The sequence below is a fragment of the Crinia signifera genome, chromosome 5 (genome assembly GCF_055691185.1).
Source record: "Crinia signifera chromosome 5, ASM5569118v1, whole genome shotgun sequence".
Classification (NCBI taxonomy): Eukaryota; Metazoa; Chordata; class Amphibia; order Anura; family Myobatrachidae; genus Crinia; species Crinia signifera.
Genome location: NC_139221.1, coordinates 305,758,146 through 305,777,619, shown reverse-complemented (window position 1 = coordinate 305,777,619; position 19,474 = coordinate 305,758,146). Strand labels below are relative to the sequence as shown.

Sequence of the window (19,474 nt, the reverse complement as noted above, 5' to 3'; positions counted from 1 at the left end):
ATCCCTGCATCTTCTGTTGTTAAAGGGGTATTATTTCAAACAGCCGTGACCTGCAGTGCTCTGAATACAGCCGGGCAGACCCCTGCTATCTGCCCAGCTGTCAATGACTGTCACCCCTGCAGCTTCCGCTCCAATTCTTCTCCCCGCTTTCACCTCAGCCCGCAGCCCCCCCCCCCCCCCCATAATCATGTGGTGCCGGTGCCCGGCGTGCTCCCCCGACATCACGCACAACAACAGCGCGCACAATATTTAAAATGTCCACTCGGCTAGAGGGGGCACCAGGAGGGGAGTGGGAGCGTGCTCTGCGCTGCGCTCTGCTCCTCTCCCCATAGAAGCAGCTGCACCGCACTCCATCTCTCCCTGCAGCAGCAGCGAAGGCTCATATAAAAATTTACAGTGGCACTTTTGGGGGCATTGCTTAAGGGATGCTACAAGTGGCGGTATGTGGGGGCATTACACAAAATGTGTGGCTTAATGTGTAAGGGGCATTACGGTGTGCAGCATCATGTGGAAGCGGCATTATGTGTGCAGCGTCATGTGTAAGGGACATTATGTGTGCAGCATCATGTGTAATTGGTACTATGGTGCGCAGCATCATGTGTAATGGGTACTATGGTGTGCGGCATCATGTGTAATGGGTACTGTGGTGTGTGGCATCATGTGTAATGGGTACTATGGTGTGCGGCATCATGTGTAATGGGTACTATGGTGCCATCAAGCAAGAACCCCCTAGCAATGAGCACGTAGGTAAGCAGCACTTATGTGGCAAATATGTAATCGGCATTACGGTTTGTTATATAGTATGTAATGGGCATCATGATGTGTGGCACAATTTGTAATGGTCATTATGGTGTGTGGCCTTATGTGTAATTGGCATTACGGCGTGTGGCTTTATGTGTAATGGGTATTACGGAATTTGCTAAAATGTGTAATGGGCATTACTGTGTATGGTCTAACATGTAATACCACACCCCTTTTTGTGATGCCACGCCTCCTTCCAATGAGACCACGCCCCATTTTTGCCGCACGGCTACGCCGCACAAAGATCCCCCTTCTATTGTGTCTGGATCTGGGACCACCCATTACCATAGTTCTAGATTCGCTTATGCTCCCCCCCCAACCCTGCCCGTCTGCCTAAAGTGGAGACATGCAGGGTTTCCACTCCCCGCCGCCAAGTGACTGGGACGTGTGCGCTTGTGAGACGCTCGTGCATTCCCATTCAGATGGAGAACCTTCCCGCCAGTGCTCGCCAGCGGAGGGGATCTGGTGAGCGCTAGAGCTGAATGAGAGGCGCTCCATCCAGGGGCGGATCCAGGATAAAATGACAGGGGGGGCACCATGATAAAAAAGGGTTTGGGTGGGGGAGGGGCGGTGTTAGTGGTGCCAGTGTACATGCTAAGAGAGCAGCAGGAGAGGGTGGGAATGGAATCAAAAATAGGCCCTGGCATTTAAAGTACGCAGGCCCACCATGGCGACAAAAGTGAAGGATGTAGTTGTGCGCGCGCTCCAGAAAAGGGTGTGTGGCCACTCAACAGGGGGCGTGTCAACACCATATACAACTTCTACACATTATGCAACAAAATACTAGACCCCATTATACTTGCCCCTTACACATGATGCCGCATGGATTGAGCCAAAATTCAAATAATGCCACATGGATTGTGTCAAAATTCACATAATGCCACACAGATTAAGCCAAAATTTACATAATATCACACGGATTGAGCCAAAATTCACATAATGCCACATGGATTGAGCCAAAATTCACATAATGCCACACGGATTGAGCCAAAATTCACATAATGCCACATGGATTGAGCCAAAATTCACATTATGCCACACGGATTGAGCCAAATGCATAAAATGCCACACGGATTGAGCCAAAAATTCACATAATGCCACATGGATTGAGCCAAAATTCACATAATGCCACACGGATTGAGCCAAAATTTACATAATGCTACACGGATTGGGAAAAAATTCACATAATGCCACACGGATTGAGCCAAAATTCTCATAATGCCACATGGATTGAGCCAGAATTCACATAATACACACAGATTAAGCCAAAATTCACAATACACTTCATAAACAGGGACATTGTCCACCAAAGGCGCGCATTAAACATTTACACCATAATGTCCATTACACGTTAAGTTACATGCCATTATGTCCATTATGTATTATGCCAAACACCATAATGCCTATTAAAAATTATGCTACATAAGTGCTGCTTATCTACATGCTCATTGCCAAGGGTTCCATGCTCATTGCCAGAGGTTCCATGCTTTTTGCCATGTGGGATTACATGCTCATTGCCAAGGGGGAATACATGCTTGTGGTAAATGGGGGACAGCCACCGCCAGGCAGAAGTGATAGCCACTGACAGTGGCAGAGCCTGGCTGTATTCAGAGCACTGCAGGTCCCGGCTATTTGAAATAATACCCCTTTCACACCAGAAAATGCATTCCCAGGTTGGCCCCTTTTACACCAGCCTAGTCCCTGCATTTTCTGGTGTGAGGGGGTGAGAAAACCACTCCTCCCCCCTTTAACCAGTTATCTCATTTAACCGGCTATATCTTCGGAACCAACTGACCCATTTACATGAGACAAGTATTATATTGAAGAACTTTTGAGTGGGCTTTGAATGATTTTGGTCCAGTAAAAATGGAACGTTTGGTTCCAGAGTAATCTGCCTTAAAAATCATGAACAGCCACGAAATTACATTTCAAAAAGAAAAAAATCGGTTTACACACAATATCTCTGGAACCGATTGACCGATTTGGACCATCCTGGTATCATATTGAAGGCCCAGCGATTTGGAATTGAATGATATCAAAGACAAGCTTCTGTGATGCCAGGGCGGGAACTGGCAGCCGTCGGAACCGGGTGGGGGTCGGAATTGACGGGTCCCATATTATCCTATGGGGAAAAAACGTTACAGGTTTGCCAGGCGATATCTCTGGTTCCCGGGGGGCTAGAGATACGGGGCTGGGCTCGTTGGAAAGCTCTGGTCCTCAGCTACAAAATAAATGACAGGGGGGGCACGTGCCCAGGTGCCCCCCCCCTGAATCCGCCACTGGCTCCATCTGTAGTTCCACCACTCTGGACCACTATGAAAAATAAATCAGTGAGCGGTTATTTTTATATGACTAAAGGAGAGGAAACAGTGGCGGTTGCAATGGAGGTTGCAGATTAGTTTTACTGCTGATTATTTATGTACTGTTCACGTCTCTTGTGTATTCAGGGCATGCAATTGCTAGCGCCTCGTTCCTGCTTATCATAATTCACGCTATTTGGAGACTGTCCCGCTGTCCCTCCCACAGGTGCTGCTCTGCACGGCATCTCTAGGCCATGCCCCATCTGCACAAAGCCACGCCCGCCCTGTAGCTCTGCACTGGCTTCCCGAAGCTGCCGCAGGGTCTGTGGCACAATAGTTACTACACTGGAGGTAGCCATGTTAATGTGTGCTACGATGTGGCATGATGTGCCAAACTGTGACTATTATCTGTAGGTAATTGGCTCATTATTTTCTAATGGAATGATCACCGCCTGTGAATAGTCACAGCCCAGCACAGCAAGCCACAATGCAGCAAACATTACATTTGTATACAGTAGGTTAGAAACAAATATATAAAAAAAAAATCGGTACTTGTTTCCTAGCACGGCGCCCGTCGTGGGTCATCGCATACCTTAACTTAAGGTATGCGATGGACGCGATGGACCCGATTAATTGCGTCCATCGCATGCCATTATAATGGCATGCGATGCGACCGACGCGATCAACGCGATTTTAAATAGGGATCAATGTTAAATTAGCTGTCAATGATAAAATCGCGTTGATCGCGTCCATTGCATGCCATTATAATGGCATGCGATGCGACCGACGAGATCAACGCGATTTTACATAGGGTACAATGTTAAATGGCCCAATTGACCCTATTTTTTATTGTATACCCATCCATATGGGTAATTTATATGTGAAATGCCACCCCATTGTTAACCCCACCCCAATATTGACGCCAACCCGAAGCGTGTCGAGCGCAGCGAGCCCGCGTGGGGCGGCGGTACGCGTCCTCCGATCTTTTCATACCCCCACTATCCACGTCGGCATGGAGTTCATCTTATAAAGTGTGGCGAGCGCAGCGAGCCACCAAGACCGAATGCGCATCCCCTCGCGGGGCTCGCTGCGTTCGCCACGCTTCAGGCTCGGTGGCTTGCTGCGCTCGCCACACTTTATTGAATCAACTCCACGCCGACGTGGATAGTGGGGGTATGAAAATGTCGGAGGACGCGTACCGCCGCCAATCGCAGTCTCGCTGCGCTCGCCACGCTTCGGGTTGGCGTCAATAGTGGGGTGGTGTTAACAATGGGGGGCATTTAACCCATGCGGGGGGTATGCAATGAAAATTGGGGTCTAGGGTGTATTTTACATTGGTCCCAATTTAAAATTGGGTCTCAGGGACCATTTTACATTGATTCCAATGTAAAAATTGTGTCCATCGCATGCGATTTGGTTGCATGCGATGCGATCAACGCGATTTTTTGGGTCCCGATGCATGCAATTAAAATCGCTGGCGCCGTGCTAGGAAACAAGTACCAAAAAATCTGTAAACCATTTCAATGCAGGAGTCAGCCGCCCGCCCAGTTCTTGGGCCCGGGGCGCCGCAAGTCTAAGTCAGGCCATTGAATGATTTTGCCTCCGTACACTACCCTGCAAATGGATGTTTATGCGAATGGATGTTGATGCAAAGCGCCGGGGATGTGCGGACCGTGGCGGGGGGGTCTGCATTCGCACACCCGGCAGGCGGAATTAGAAGGCTCGCTAACCAGAAAACTTTCGCTGCTTAGAGAGCCAACCAGAATCACCCCCCTGGTTCAGTCTCACAACACTTACCTGCTACAAGCGCCACAGATGGATCAGCTTATCAGTAATCACGTTAATGAATTATTATTATATTTATTATTATCGGAGAATAACCTCGAAGATCACAGTTATTTCTATAAATGTATTTATTTTTTCCGTCAGGAGAGAACTTTACATTAGGCTGTGTTATTTCAGTGGAGCAATCTGTGCAGACACCTGTCAGCTTCTGATCCAATGAGGCTATTTTGAGTTTATAAAAAAAAAAACCCAGCAGAACAGAAATCATATAAACCATCATTACGTAACAGAGGACGCTGGTGATATGATGGAGTTATTGAGCGATACAGAGAAAACAGGAATAGGTCTATATTTTGTTTAGCTGTCAGAGCCAAGAGCTTCCTGTCAAGAAATGTGATTATCCCATGAAAGGTTTGCTCTTTCTGACTGCCAAATGCCTACTGTAAGATAAATCTGCGATTCTAGAGACATTAAACAGTTCTTCAAACTTGCCAATTATTCTTAAACTACAGATAGAGCCCCTGCCATCGAGCGCCGGCGGACAGGGGCTACACTGAACTGGGATGAGCGTGCGTCTCACACGCACGTGTGTTCCAGTGTCTTGGCGGGGATTCTGCGTGTCCCTGCCCGTCTCCGCTTCAGGGAGACGGGCAGGGTTAGGGGGGGCGCTTGGGGCGGTGAGGGTTACCTGTATTGATGGGTGGCGGCGGCGGGGACCGGAGGCAGGATCCGTTGCTGGCAGGCAGAATACAGGCACCTGCATTCCAACAAAGGGAATCCTTTGAGGAGTCCAGTAGTAGGCTTACCTTCCCTCCGCCAACCCCCAATAGGTCCCTTCTTACAGTCTAATCCACCCCCCTGCAGCCTAACCATAAACCTCCCCGTTAGGGCCTAATCTTCCTACCCCGCACCTTAATACTAACCCTCCCGCCTTGCACACCTAACCCTAAACCCCATTTTACGTGCCTAACCATACTTCCCCGCAGCCTAACCTTGACCTTTCCCCCACTGGTGGCTAGTTGGCGTGAGTCTGGATTCTGCCTGTGGGCATCCCAACAGCCAGGATGTTAACTACAAGATCTTGGACATGTGTAGAGCTTATGACGCACACAGGTCCCTGGATAGTCCATGCTGCACACCATGCACCAACCCTGAAGATCAGCACATGTGCAGTAGACCATGGCACCACATAGGTTAATGCAGGGGGCTAATTCTGGTTGCCCCTCTCCTCTTGGCAAGTGGCTCAAATATGACAACAATAGCAATGGTGTATAATATGGTTACTAGAGCTGCCACCACATCATGCAGTGTAAGGGATAGAGCAGAGCTGCTGCACACAGGGCAATTTAAGGGGGGGAGGGGGGCACAGGGGGTCAGTACCCCTAAGCCCCCCTCTATCTACCCTGTGGTTGGCATGTATTTAAAAGAAATATGTGGCATGTATTTTTTTCTTTTTTAGCTAAAGGTTTTGTGCATAGGAGTGGGGTAGTGCTGCAGCTTTGCCTATCTGCCAATGTGACAATAATTAATGGTGCTGACCATCGGGAGCAAAGGCACACTGATTGCACAAGTGTGCAGTGCATTACTGGGAGTTTACTAAGTCCCATGAGGTCGAGAGGCTTGTGCTGAGCTCTGCTTGGTGGTGCTCATCATGCGCTTCTTAGGCCCATGGAGGACAGCAGCAGTAGCCTCATTATGGGAGGGTTTTATTGTTATTTTTTTAATAACTGTTTTATTGAGACATCGCAGGCATTATAACAAATACTTTTGAAAATGTATAGTATACAAAATTTTCATTGGAAAACAACTGTAATATACAATCAATCATTCAGGTGGGTCCAATCATCATACAGAAGTTAGAATTGACAGCTGATAGATGTTAATTGTCATTGTAAAAAGACCTCAGTCCAAAGGTACAGGTGGATCCTGAGCAGCTGCTCTAGTGAGAAACCACGTGGTGGATTTTAAGCTGTCATGTATATGGGAGGGTTTTTAATTAGAGGCAGCGCTGAGCCTGTCAGTCAGACAAACACAGACTTTTCATGTGGTAATATATATATATATATATATATATATATATATATATATATATATATATGTATATATATACTTTAGAGATTGATTAATAAAATGGAGAACCTAGGATTGGGTGAAAATATCTGCAGATGGTTAGGGAATTGGCTATGTAATAGAGAACAAAGAGTGGTTGTGAATGGTGCCGTATCAGATATGATACCGGTACTAAGTGGAGTGCCACAGGGTTCGGTTTTGGGGCCCATTTTGTTTAACATTTTTATTAACGATATTGGGATAGGGTTACTCAGCAATGTATCCATCTTTGCGGACGATACAAAACTTAGCAAAGTCATCAAATCACCAGAAGATGTCACAATGCTTCAAAATGATCTTGCAATTCTAGATGAGTGGGCAAAAAAATGGAAGATGAGGTTCAATGTAGATAAATGTAAGGTTATGCACCTTGGGAGACACAACCAGTGTGCAAGTTACAACCTTAGCGGAGAGGAACTGGGTAATTCCATACTTGAAAAGGATCTAGGAGTCCAAATAGACAGCAAACTGGGATGTAGTGCCCATTGTAATGTAGCTACAAAAAAGGCCAACAAAATTCTGGCATGTATTAAGAGGGGAATGGAAACTAGGGACTCAAGGGTAATTATGCCACTATATAAAGCATTGGTGAGACCTCACCTCGAGTACGGCGTACAGTTCTGGGCCCCACACTATAAAAAGGACATCATAGAATTAGAAAAAGTCCAGTATATCAAGGGCCAATATAAGGAACTGTCACACACCCTCTTTTCTACTAGAAAGGAATCTAGGACACGAGGGCATGAGTATAGATTAGAAGAAAAAAGATTTCATTCAGCTAGTAGAAAGAATTTCTTTACGGTCAGAACAGTCAAACTCTGGAACTCTCTTCCCAGAGAGGTGGTAACGGCTGGCTCATTAAATGCGTTCAAGGCAAAGTTGGACAAACATTTACTGGAGAAAAACATCCATGGGTACAAATAAGAAATATAATTTGTCAGTAAAATACCAGAACCTACCAAATCAGCAATGGATATCTATACCAGGTTGAACTAGGTGGACGCAAGTCTTTTTTCAGCCTTACCTACTATGTAACTATATATATATCTATAAACAAGTAAATCCCGGCACTCTTACAATCCCTTAGTCGATGGTGCCATCAGTGGGTTAAATAACCCCAAATAGTGTAGTAGTGTAGCAGGAGGAAACCGCGGCACTCTCCAGACTTATGCAGCAGGAAAAGACAACTTTATTCCGACATGTTTCGGGGTGGATACCCCGTCATCAGGGAGCAAAGTACAATTGATCACACATCAGATATAAAGACATTCACAAGACACACCTTCACAAATAGGGGAGCGGCACAACCCACAGTCATGCCCCAGTGATGATTGTGCACGGACAGGTGTAACCCCAGCCAATGCACTACCATCACCGGTCCTCACAGCGGCACCTGTCTCCACTTAACACCAATTAAAAACTCCCTCACAAAGAGGAATAGTTAAAAGACATCCACATACAATATAATACATCTCCTTTACTGTATTCAAAGATATTAAATATATTCACTTAACAAAAGGTATCACAAACAGAGTTATATGTACCGTTATTCCTGCATAACTACAAAACGATTTACAAAAGCGTATTGAATTTATTTATTTTTTAATATAAGAATGAGGGCGAGATGTATCAAATGAAAAATGCAGTAAAACCCCAGTTTTACAGCATTTTCCAATGTATCAAAAATGATACCGCACTGAAGGGTATCGCCACCTTTGGGTGGCGATACCTTATAGAAGCCTATGGGCTTCTTTTTGCCGCCCGCCGACGCAAACCCGCCGCCTCGCCGACCCCCCCTCTGGCTTACCTTCCTAAAGGGTCCTCCTGGACCCCGGAAGGTAAGCCTGCCTCCCCCTAGTGAAGCAGCCGGCTGCAGGGGGGAGGAGGAAGCGCCGGGGACAGCATGCATAGCTGTCCCCGGCGTGAGGGGAGAGCGTGGCGGCAGGGAGGTGATGGAGACCCCCCGCACACAGGTGTACAGGTATCGCGGGGGGCCTCCGTCACTGCACCGCGATGCCAGCCGCATATGTTAGTACATATGCGGCAGCATCGCGGCGGGGGCGGCGAAGGGCGGCGATGTATTTTAATACATCCTGTGAGGATACGAGTTCTTCAATCACTCAGACACCGAGCAGATGAAACCAAAATATGGTTTATTTTTATCACAGCACACGAAAGTAGATGAAGACAGGAAAAAGATTCAAATGGTAGCATAAAAACATCCGGGTAGCAAAGTCCTTGTAGCATCACAGTCCAAAGCACAAAACTATCACTTATTCCACACAGCAGTGATAGCAGATAAGTCCACACGATACCTAGACAGAGCATAACCTCTTAGTCCAGGACAGTCCATCAATTCTCCCCCCCTGGCTTGTGTGCCAGTCATTTTAAAAACTTCTAAATTCCCACGCGTCTCCATACCATCAGTGGGCTTGCACTCAATCTCTATTGGTGGATTCAAGTCAGGTTTATCCCCCCTCCCAGGTACTGCTGCTGCCCCCCCCCCCCCCCCCCCCCCCTGCTGGGTCAGGCCCCAGAAAGTCTGGAAGGGGCCAGAGATATGCAGAGCAGTGTCAACACAAGATACAAAACACAGTCTGATTACATTATGTCCTGATTACCCCCTGTGAACATTTCCTGTTGATAGCAGGGGAATTGGATCACCCCCTGTGAAGACTGTCCCTCAGCTACCACCCTCCTGTGATAGCAGGAACAAAAGTATGGTAATTGGACATAACCTTTTGGTGAATTCTTTCCTGGGTATTTCCTGTCAGACCATATTTGGGCAAGAGCGATCTGATCTGGAAATACACACAGATTTGGGGGATAGAAACATCTATGGAGAATAAGAGGGTACAGACGGACTAAAATAGTACATTAATTACTACACCTAATAAAATATCATAATTACAGTCTTACGGTCAGTTTGATAACCTCACATTCCTTCCCCTACTATTTTAGTTCTTGTACCAAGTTGTTCTGGAACCAATAACAACCTGTAGTGGGATGCAGAGCAGAGAATCTGAGGTTTGGATGGACCACCTGAGTCCCACAGAGTGACATCATACCAAACCCATCTTGGAAGAGGCGGCTGGTTTGCAGAATCAGCAAGGGCAATATCACAATATAAGTTATGCATGTTAACTAACAAGTGAGTTAGCAATCCCCCGTCCTCAAATGCTGGGTACCCCCCTCTGCAACATCGTAAACTTTCACACCGGGCACACCTATAGGGTGTGCTAATACTTTTGTCTCTGGCACAAGGGGGCAGGGAGCAGTTTCCACCTCCCCCTCTTGCCCAAGGAACATCTGCCAAACGGCAGCCCAATATCGGAGCCCTGGCCCTGGAACTTCCACCACTCTGTCAAGTCCTTCCTCCCTCAAACCCAAACTAGGGGCATGGCAAATTTCAGTACAGCATTTGGTCTCAATGCCCAGGGCTGAGAAGGGACCCTCCATCAGGAACAATTCCGCTGGTGGCTGCAGGGCAGGCTGGTCCAAGGCCAGTCCTACCCCCTCAAAAGCCTGGGTCTCACCTGTCGCTTCCTCTGCGCAGTCCTCAGTCTCCAGGATAACCACCTTCCCCAGCTGAATATGCTGGGCAGCCTGAAGCACAACATCATCTGCGACTGGTATGCTTGTGGCCTGGATGTTGTCGGATACTCCTCTAACCACGGTGATCTCCTCCTGGACGCAGTCCTCATAGATCCCCTGGCAGCAGGTTAATAATTCTGCATCTCCCACCTCAGCAAAAGGGAAGCAGTAGTGCAGCTCCTCCCGGGGTGCCTGGCTCACAGGCCCCACTTCCTTCATTTTGGGGATAACCTTCCCCTGTATAGAACACTGAGCAGCTTCCTCCCTAGGATGGGGGAGAAGCAGTTGCAAACGGTGCCTTTCATCATGCCCCCTGCGACACTGATCTTGCCATGCTGGGGTATCCAGGAGCCCGCGATCAATCGCCTCTTCCTCTGCCACCACGAAGCACTCCTCCAGACACTGCAATTGTTCCCACACACTCAACTGTGCACCGAAATGGAGGATCCATGCCCGATAATCAGCAAATGCATTTGTAGGATCTCCCTGATCGTGAAGGATCTGCTGAAGGATTTCCCCGCGAGTGCAGGATCGTATGGGTATACCTCGCAGCTGACATTCTGCTATCAGCTCCTCCATACTCATTTCTTCAAGGGCAGTTAGGGGCCCCCCTGACAGCGACCCTTCTCTTGCGGTAACAATTAATTCTGTGGCAGACCCCTCGGTTGTCTGCCCAGATTGCAGTAGCCCCCTTCTAGACCTTTCCTCTGGTTCTATCTGGGGCATCAATTTATTCTGGACTTGTCCTTCAGCCTCAGAATATTGTCCTCTTTGTAGCATCTGGGTAACTGTAGCAATCACTTCCTCTGTAAATTCTACAAACTCTGGCTCCCCCAGCAGATTCCACGAGGTGGCCTCACCTTTACAGTGCAGGAATGCATCCCCCAGGTAACACAACTTGTCCTGTATGCTGGATACTCTCCACCCACTGATCATCTGCTGAGCTTCTTCCCAGTACTCCCAGATATACTGCATTTTTCTGACAATAAATAACAGATCCGGCTTCCCAGCCTGCCGATACACTGAAGAACCTCCATCCCTGAGCTCCTCTGCTCGAGGGGTCTTGAGGCATCGATTTTCTTTCCTTGGAAACATTTTCCCTTTCACAGGACTGACACCTGCTCACTTGCTGAACTTCACCTTATTGCATTTTCCGTTTCCTTCCATATGGTCTGATCCTCTGTTCTCTGTGCTTTCTGTGCTCGATGGTTGGTGTCTGAATGATCCCACTGTCGCTGCCGCCAAATGTGAGGATACGAGTTCTTCAATCACTCAGACACCGAGCAGATGAAACCAAAATATGGTTTATTTTTATCACAGCACACGAAAGTAGATGAAGACAGGAAAAAGATTCAAATGGTAGCATAAAAACATCCGGGTAGCAAAGTCCTTGTAGCATCACAGTCCAAAGCACAAAACTATCACTTATTCCACACAGCAGTGATAGCAGATAAGTCCACACGATACCTAGACAGAGCATAACCTCTTAGTCCAGGACAGTCCATCAATTCTCACCCCCTGGCTTGTGTGCCAGTCATTTTAAAAACTTCTAAATTCCCACTCGTCTCCATACCATCAGTGGGCTTGCACTCAATCTCTATTGGTGGATTCAAGTCAGGTTTATCCCCCCTCCCAGGTACTGCTGCTGCCCCCCCCCCCCCCCCTGCTGGGTCAGGCCCCAGAAAGTCTGGAAGGGGCCAGAGATATGCAGAGCAGTGTCAACACAAGATACAAAACACAGTCTGATTACATTATGTCCTGATTACCCCCTGTGAACATTTCCTGTTGATAGCAGGGGAATTGGATCACCCCCTGTGAAGACTGTCCCTCAGCTACTACCCTCCTGTGATAGCAGGAACAAAAGTATGGTAATTGGACATAACCTTTTGGTGAATTCTTTCCTGGGTATTTCCTGTCAGACCATATTTGGGCAAGAGCGATCTGATCTGGAAATACACACAGATTTGGGGGATAGAAACATCTATGGAGAATAAGAGGGTACAGACGGACTAAAATAGTACATTAATTACTACACCTAATAAAATATCATAATTACAGTCTTACGGTCAGTTTGATAACCTCACACATCCCACCCTTAATAAGTCATAAGAAACAATGTAAGCCAAGCTTTTCATTTAGTCCCTTTGGGGACACTGGGGCAGATGTATTAAGCCTTAACAAGAGATAAATGCAAGGGTGATAAGGAGAGATAAACGTCCAACCAATCACCTCCTTACTGACTTTTTTCAAACCCAGTCTGTAACATGGCAGTTAGCAAGTGATTGGCTGGGCGTTTATCTCTCTTTATCACCCTGGCATTTATCTCTTGTTAAGGCTTAATACATCTGCCCCAATGTGTCCAATTTCATGATCCATTTACTTTCAATGCGTAATAGGAGTCTACTTCTATCACCACCACTTTTTAACCGAGGTAGGTGATCGATAAGCTTAATCCTTAATGAGGCCATCTTGGCCAAAGCGGCCCGGATGGCAGCCCTGTGATTTGCCATCCTTTCTCGCAGAGTAGTATCGGACTTTCCTACATAGAGGAATCCACAGGGGCAAAAGATCACATACACAATAAATTTAGTAGTGCACGTGATGACATGTTGGATATAGAATTTCTTACCACTGTACGGATGCACCACGTGATTGCCCGGCAACAGGGAACTACACGTAGTGCACCCAATACAGCGGTAACAGCCATTAGGTTTGGACAAAAAGTGAGTGGACATAGTTTTCCCTGTGAGTTCAGACACGTCCAATTTCACGAGATGATCACGAAGGTTCAAACTTCGTGAGTAGGCAGGCATCAATCGAACACCAGTGAGAGCCGGTAATTCCCTATCAGTGTTAATGACAGGCCTATATCTTTTGACACCCCTACTAATCTCTATACTAATATAACATATATAAAACATGGGGGTTTTTCACATTTTCACAAGGGGCAGATTAGATTTAATACACACTCTATTTAAATTGTAGAGGAAGCTGGTGACTCCACGTTATGCTTTAAACGGACCATTCAGGCACATGGCGGCCAAGGTGTACTGTATTTCAGGGCTCTTTGGGTACACTGGGTAAAATATGAATCGATTATTCCCAAACCCTCATATTTAGAAATATTTTAGTATTGCACTATATATACTGTAGCTTGTATTGTGCTATTTACAGAACAAAAAAAAATATGTCTATTGTATATGGTGTAAGAGAAGATACATGTCCTGGTTTACAGTATATGCATTTTCGATGTATCGCAACAGTGTATGGCCATCTGCCCCCCCCCCCCTTAGCTGCTCGGGACCATCTCGGACGGCAGGATACATTGCATGCGGTCCTTTCACATGTGATGTATCGCATGCGACCCCATTCCCCACCGCCGGAAGGTGGATCAGAGCCAGAGGTCGGTCCTGCTTGCAGGGCCAACCTCCGAATCCTATCCGATGTGCGCTGGACCGAAACACCGGATCGGATGTCAAACATACAGTATACGATTTTGGCCCGATTTCTCTGCCTAATCCATGGGGATTGGGTCAAATCGTCCCAAATCGGAGTAGTGCATGGGGACCTTTACAGTGCTGCCTGCCATACCATACCGGTGATTCTTATTTGCAACTTTATATTTGCTGTGATATTTCTTTACAATACATGCAGTAAATTCAATCAATTCTAAATAACATTGACCTTGTGTGAAGTCATCCCTAAGCATTTAAGTGTATTAAATATTATTTTATTGTGGACACTTCACCGTGGATGCGCTGTTTTCTTCCTATTATAGCATTAACCAAATCACTATGGACACCAGATACTCTAATTAAAACAATGTTTTTTTTAACCAAAGAAAGAGGTGCATACCTTAAGTTACACACTACAGTAGTAGCAGAAGCAGCAGCATGCTATAGATGAGTGCACACCAATAAAGAAGACTCTGTGAGACTTTGTGCTGTCTCTTTCTCATATCAGGGGTTCCCACAAGGGGGGATAATGAGGGTTGCACTCTGGGACTCTGGAACAGCTATGAAAATCACAGTGATTATAGCAAAGCACTACGAGTATTAAAGAGACTCCTTAGTGGCACTCCTTGCAAAATTTAACAATTCAAAAGATAAGCCGCTGATTGGCTGAGAGAGAGAGCACTCTCAGCCAATCAGCGGCCGGCCTATCTTTTGAATTTTCACATTCTGCCGCTGCTGTCCAAAGTGTCCGCTCACTCAACAATTCCTGGACATGCTGACTGCCCACTCCGCCGCTGCACCCACAGCCCCAAGGCCGAGGTACCATCTCGCCTCCCCCTGTATCAGTCCTCTGGCTCCCACAGGTTACTGCGCCGGGACCCTGCACCCCTATGGAGCCTGCTCCCCCCTGCCACCGCTGGGCTACAGAGCCCTAGTTACGCCAGTGGGCAGCAGGAGATTTATGACTGAAACAGTAGCCTCCTGCACGATGCGGGAGAGTGGTCATCTATATCAGTAAGACTGTGGTGTGAGAGAACAGTGCTATGAATTTGAGGGATGTGTTTTGAATTTAACAGCATTAATAATACATGATTTTTTCTTTTTATCTCTTTTGATTTTCTAAAGCATGTGGCACCTGTACTGTGCTGAAACTTGTGGTTCCATCTCCGACTATTCACGGCATCAAGGGGCATCCTCTTATCCTACCCATCCACTATGATGTCGATACCTCTGTATCCGGAGTTCAAATTATATGGCTACTTGAAAGGCCTCAGGACCAGGCAAAATTACTTATAACGTCCTATAACCAATCAGTTTTCCCTGATATGGAATTACAACACAGGTTTACATTGAATCCACCAAATGCTTCCTTGCTGATCAATTCATTACATGCCAGTGACGAGGGAAGCTATGCTGTAAAAGTTAACATCCGAGAAAACATCACTGTGTCCGCCACGCAGAAGATTGAAGTCACTGTAAATGGTAAGTAACAATTTGTATTGCATTGTGGGGAGAGAGTGACTGATGCCAGTTAGTGGCTGGTGTATACTGTAGCTACTGGGTCTATCTATCTATCTATCTATCTATCTATCTATCTATATATATGAAAACAGTTATTAAAACTGAATCGTTGCACAACAGTCTGATCTCAGAGTGTGTCATTACCGAGTGCCGCACCACCGTCCATCTATTTGAAAGGATAACTACACCTCACCTCTACGAGAAGTACCACCAGTGACCTTGCAGGCAATTTTTACAGGTACACTGATCTGTTTACACTGATCTGTTTCAAACTTTCTGGATATGGGATGTAGGAACTGGGGGTCGGGTGCAGAGTTTGTGGGCTAAAAACTGTCACAGCTCAAAGTGAAAATAAAAAAGGGTAATTGTTTAAAGTAAAGGTGCATTGGAGAAGCTGTCATTTTGGCATTATCGTTTAGTGTGTATGAATAATAACTGTAACGATGCGCACTCCCATGGGTCGTTATCTACCATGGGTCGTTATCTACCATCTGTACAATTTTGCTTATGCATTTGATATGCTAATGACTATGTGCATATCATCAGCGGCACCAACAGCGCCGCCGGCCCCTGAAAAAAATGGGGCATAATTCCAGGGGTACCATTATGTGTGCCATATCAGTCCAGGGGTGCCGCCATGTGTGCCATATAAGTCCAGGGGAGCTGCCTTTTTTTTTTTAATTAAAAGGTGCTGTTAAGTGTGCTGTATCAGTCCAGGTGTGCTCATAAGTGTGCAGGTTTATTCCAGGTGTGCTGCTAAGTGTGCCGCAACAGTCCAGGAGTGATGCTAAGTGTGCAGTATCAGTCCAAAGGTGCTGCTAAGTGTGTCGTTTCAGTCCAGGTGTGCTGCTAAGTGTGCCGTTTCAGTCCAGGTGTGCTGCTAAGTGTGCCGTTTCAGTCCAGGTGTGCTGCTAAGTGTGCCGTTTCAGTCCAGGTGTGCTGCTAAGTGTGCCGTTTCAGCCTAGGTGTGCTGCTAAGTGTGCCGTTTCAGTCCAGGGGTGATAGAATACTAAGTGTGCTATATCAGTCCAGTGTTTGTGCCGCCCACTTGTGTCGCTTAGCTTAGTCATCCAGCTACCTCTGTGCAACTTCTTTATTGTGATGTGTGAGGTGTTGCGAATAGCTGGAAATGAGTGGAAATGAATGTTAGAGGTTAATAATACTGTAGGAACAAAAAAAAAAATCTTCAATTTTAGCAGTTTTTATGATTTTTTTCCCCCCAAGAAATACAGATCCAAAACCAAAACCTGGATGGGTTGCTTTAGCAAAACCAATCCAGATCCAAAACATGAATGGAGATCCAGATCCAAAACCAAAACACAAAACCCCCCAGAAGTGTCTGGTGCACATCCCTAGTGAAAAGTGGCCAAATCAGTCCTGTGTTGACATCCGATCTGATGCGCGGTCCCTTGCGCATCGTATTGGATGTCGGAGATCATACATGCTGCATGTACAACCTGCGACTCGGCCCCCCTCCCTGCATCGGGAATGGGGTTTGTATGCGATACATGCAGAAAGACCGGGCAGCTCAAGAGAGATCGGATGCCAATACATTGGCAGTGTATGGCTACTTTTACAGGTATCCTTAATTCTTACCTATCCCTCAAACCTCACATTCAGTACCATTCTCAGTCCTGCTGATTCCATCTTATTATATTTCTAAGACCAGGCCCTTTCTCACCCTGGAGGCCACTAAGACCCTCATCCACTCTCTGGGCATCTCCAGATTGGACTACTGGAAACTTCTTCTGTCTGGCCTCCCTGACAATCACCTCTCTCCACTCAAATATATTCTCAATGCTGCTGCTCATCTACATATCTAAGCGTCCGATGTCCCTCTCCCCTCTCCTACACCGGTTCCCCTTTTCTTTTGGATATCAGTTAATTCTTCTCACACTCACCTGATTACTTCCTCCACTCCTGCCTTCTAGACTTGGCACATGCTGGAATACTCTCCCTATCAGACTCTCCACCTCTCCACAAAAGTTCAAATACGCTTTCAAGAACCACTTCTTCACCAAACCCAGCCATCTCCAATCCTAAACTATTGTTCCATGGTCATTGTCTACCCCACCTGTGTCACCTATGTCTGACTGCCCCCCATATCTTCGCTGCAGCTCATATTGCTACTGATCCCAGTAATAAGTAGGCTCATTTCTGCTGCCTATTTGGTTATAACAAAAAAATTCTAATTGCTGGCATTTATCAGTACATTAATATTACATTAATACTACCTTAATAATCAATTTAATTATTCGGTGAGTGTCAATACTGGCCCAGAGCTTTAAATGTTGCCAGTTTGTGGTAGAAGCACATGGCTTTAACTGGAACGAGTTTCATAGGAATCGGTAAAATTGATTTTAGAAAAAGTACAGCTCGGTATGGAACCGATAACCATTGTATCTATAGGGGTTATTCAGACCTGATTGCTGGGCAGGCCGGATTATAGTCAGGCGGTCATCCCAGGGCCCCCACTCATTTGGGGCCCCAACACACTGTCCAGCAACACCTAATGTCTAGAACCCCCCTGCTCATCCGCCGGCCAGTGACAACAGGCAAAAAATGTAGTTTTGACTGCACACCTGTCCAGGTTGATCACAGTGGGTGCTGCAAGCGGCTACAGTACAGTGCCCCAGTACCCTTGGGTCCCACCTCCACCACGCACACGACCACCCGCACTCACACCCGGCAGCATCCTTGCCCGCAATCATGTCCACATGTAATCCCCTGTGGAAATGAGCATGTAACTCCCCCTGGCAATGAGCATGTTACTCCCCCTGGCAACGAGCATGTTACTTCCCCTGGCAATGCACATGTAATCCTCTGTGGCAACAAGCATGAAACCCCTTGCAAGGAGCATGCAACCTCCTGGCAATGAGCAAGTAACTCCTGGCAATGAGCATGTAACCTCCTGGTAATGAGCGACAACGAGCATGTAACCCACGGCAACAAGCATGTAACATATGGCAATGAGCATATAATCCCCAGCATCAAGCATCTAGGTAAGCAGCACTTATGTGGCATAATATGTAATAGGCATTACTGTGTGTGGTATCATATGTAATGGTCATTTGACGAATGATCCCAACCCTGCCCATTACATATTCTGCCACACACCGTAATGCCCATTACACATTATGCCACACACCATAATGCTCATTACACACTATGCCAGACACAGTAATGCCTATTATAAATTATTCCACACACTGTAATGCCCATTACATATATTTTACCACACACCATAATGCCCATTACATATGACACCACGGGTTGGGATCATTCGTCAGAATGATTCTAGGTCTACAGTCATTAGGTCGACCCCACTAGGTCGACTGGCAGGAAGGTCGACCTGACTTAAGGTCGACATGGGCCAAGGTCGACATGACTTAAGGTCGAATTTGCATAAAGGTCGACATGAGGAAGGTCGACTGGTCATAAGGTCGACATGTGTTTTTCACTGTTTTTTGATCCGAATGTCGACACAGTCGACATGGACACAGTTGGCAATGAGAATCGGACCCTCGCATCGCTCGCTTCGCTCGCGATGCTTCGGGCACGGTGCCTCGCTGCGCTCGGCACACTATTTTATTCTCCCACCACGCCCTAGTGGATGGTAGGGCATGAAATACCGCCTGTCGGCACATGTCGGCTCAAAAAACAGTGAAAAACCCATGTCGACCTTATGACCAGTCGACCTTCCTCATGTCGACCTTTATGCAAATTCGACCTTAAGTCATGTCGACCTTGGCCCATGTCGACCTTAAGTCAGGTCGACCTTCCTGCCAGTCGACCTAGTGGGGTCGACCTAATGACTGTAGACCTAAATGCATTCTGACGAATGACCGCATCCCAATGGGCATTACGGTGTGTGGCATAAAATGTACTGACATCTTTAGAAAATTGACA

The 19,474-nt window shown here is 46.7% G+C and overlaps 1 protein-coding gene across 1 annotated transcript in view; it reads left to right on the top strand.

Moving 5' to 3' along the window:
- Positions 1–19,474, top strand: part of HEPACAM2 (HEPACAM family member 2) — an 80,053-nt gene that overhangs the window by 16,788 nt on the left and 43,791 nt on the right. The window contains exon 2 of the mRNA XM_083189451.1: positions 15,170–15,526. Coding sequence (XP_083045577.1) covers positions 15,170–15,526 — 357 coding nt within the window. The remainder of the gene's footprint in view (positions 1–15,169; positions 15,527–19,474) is intronic.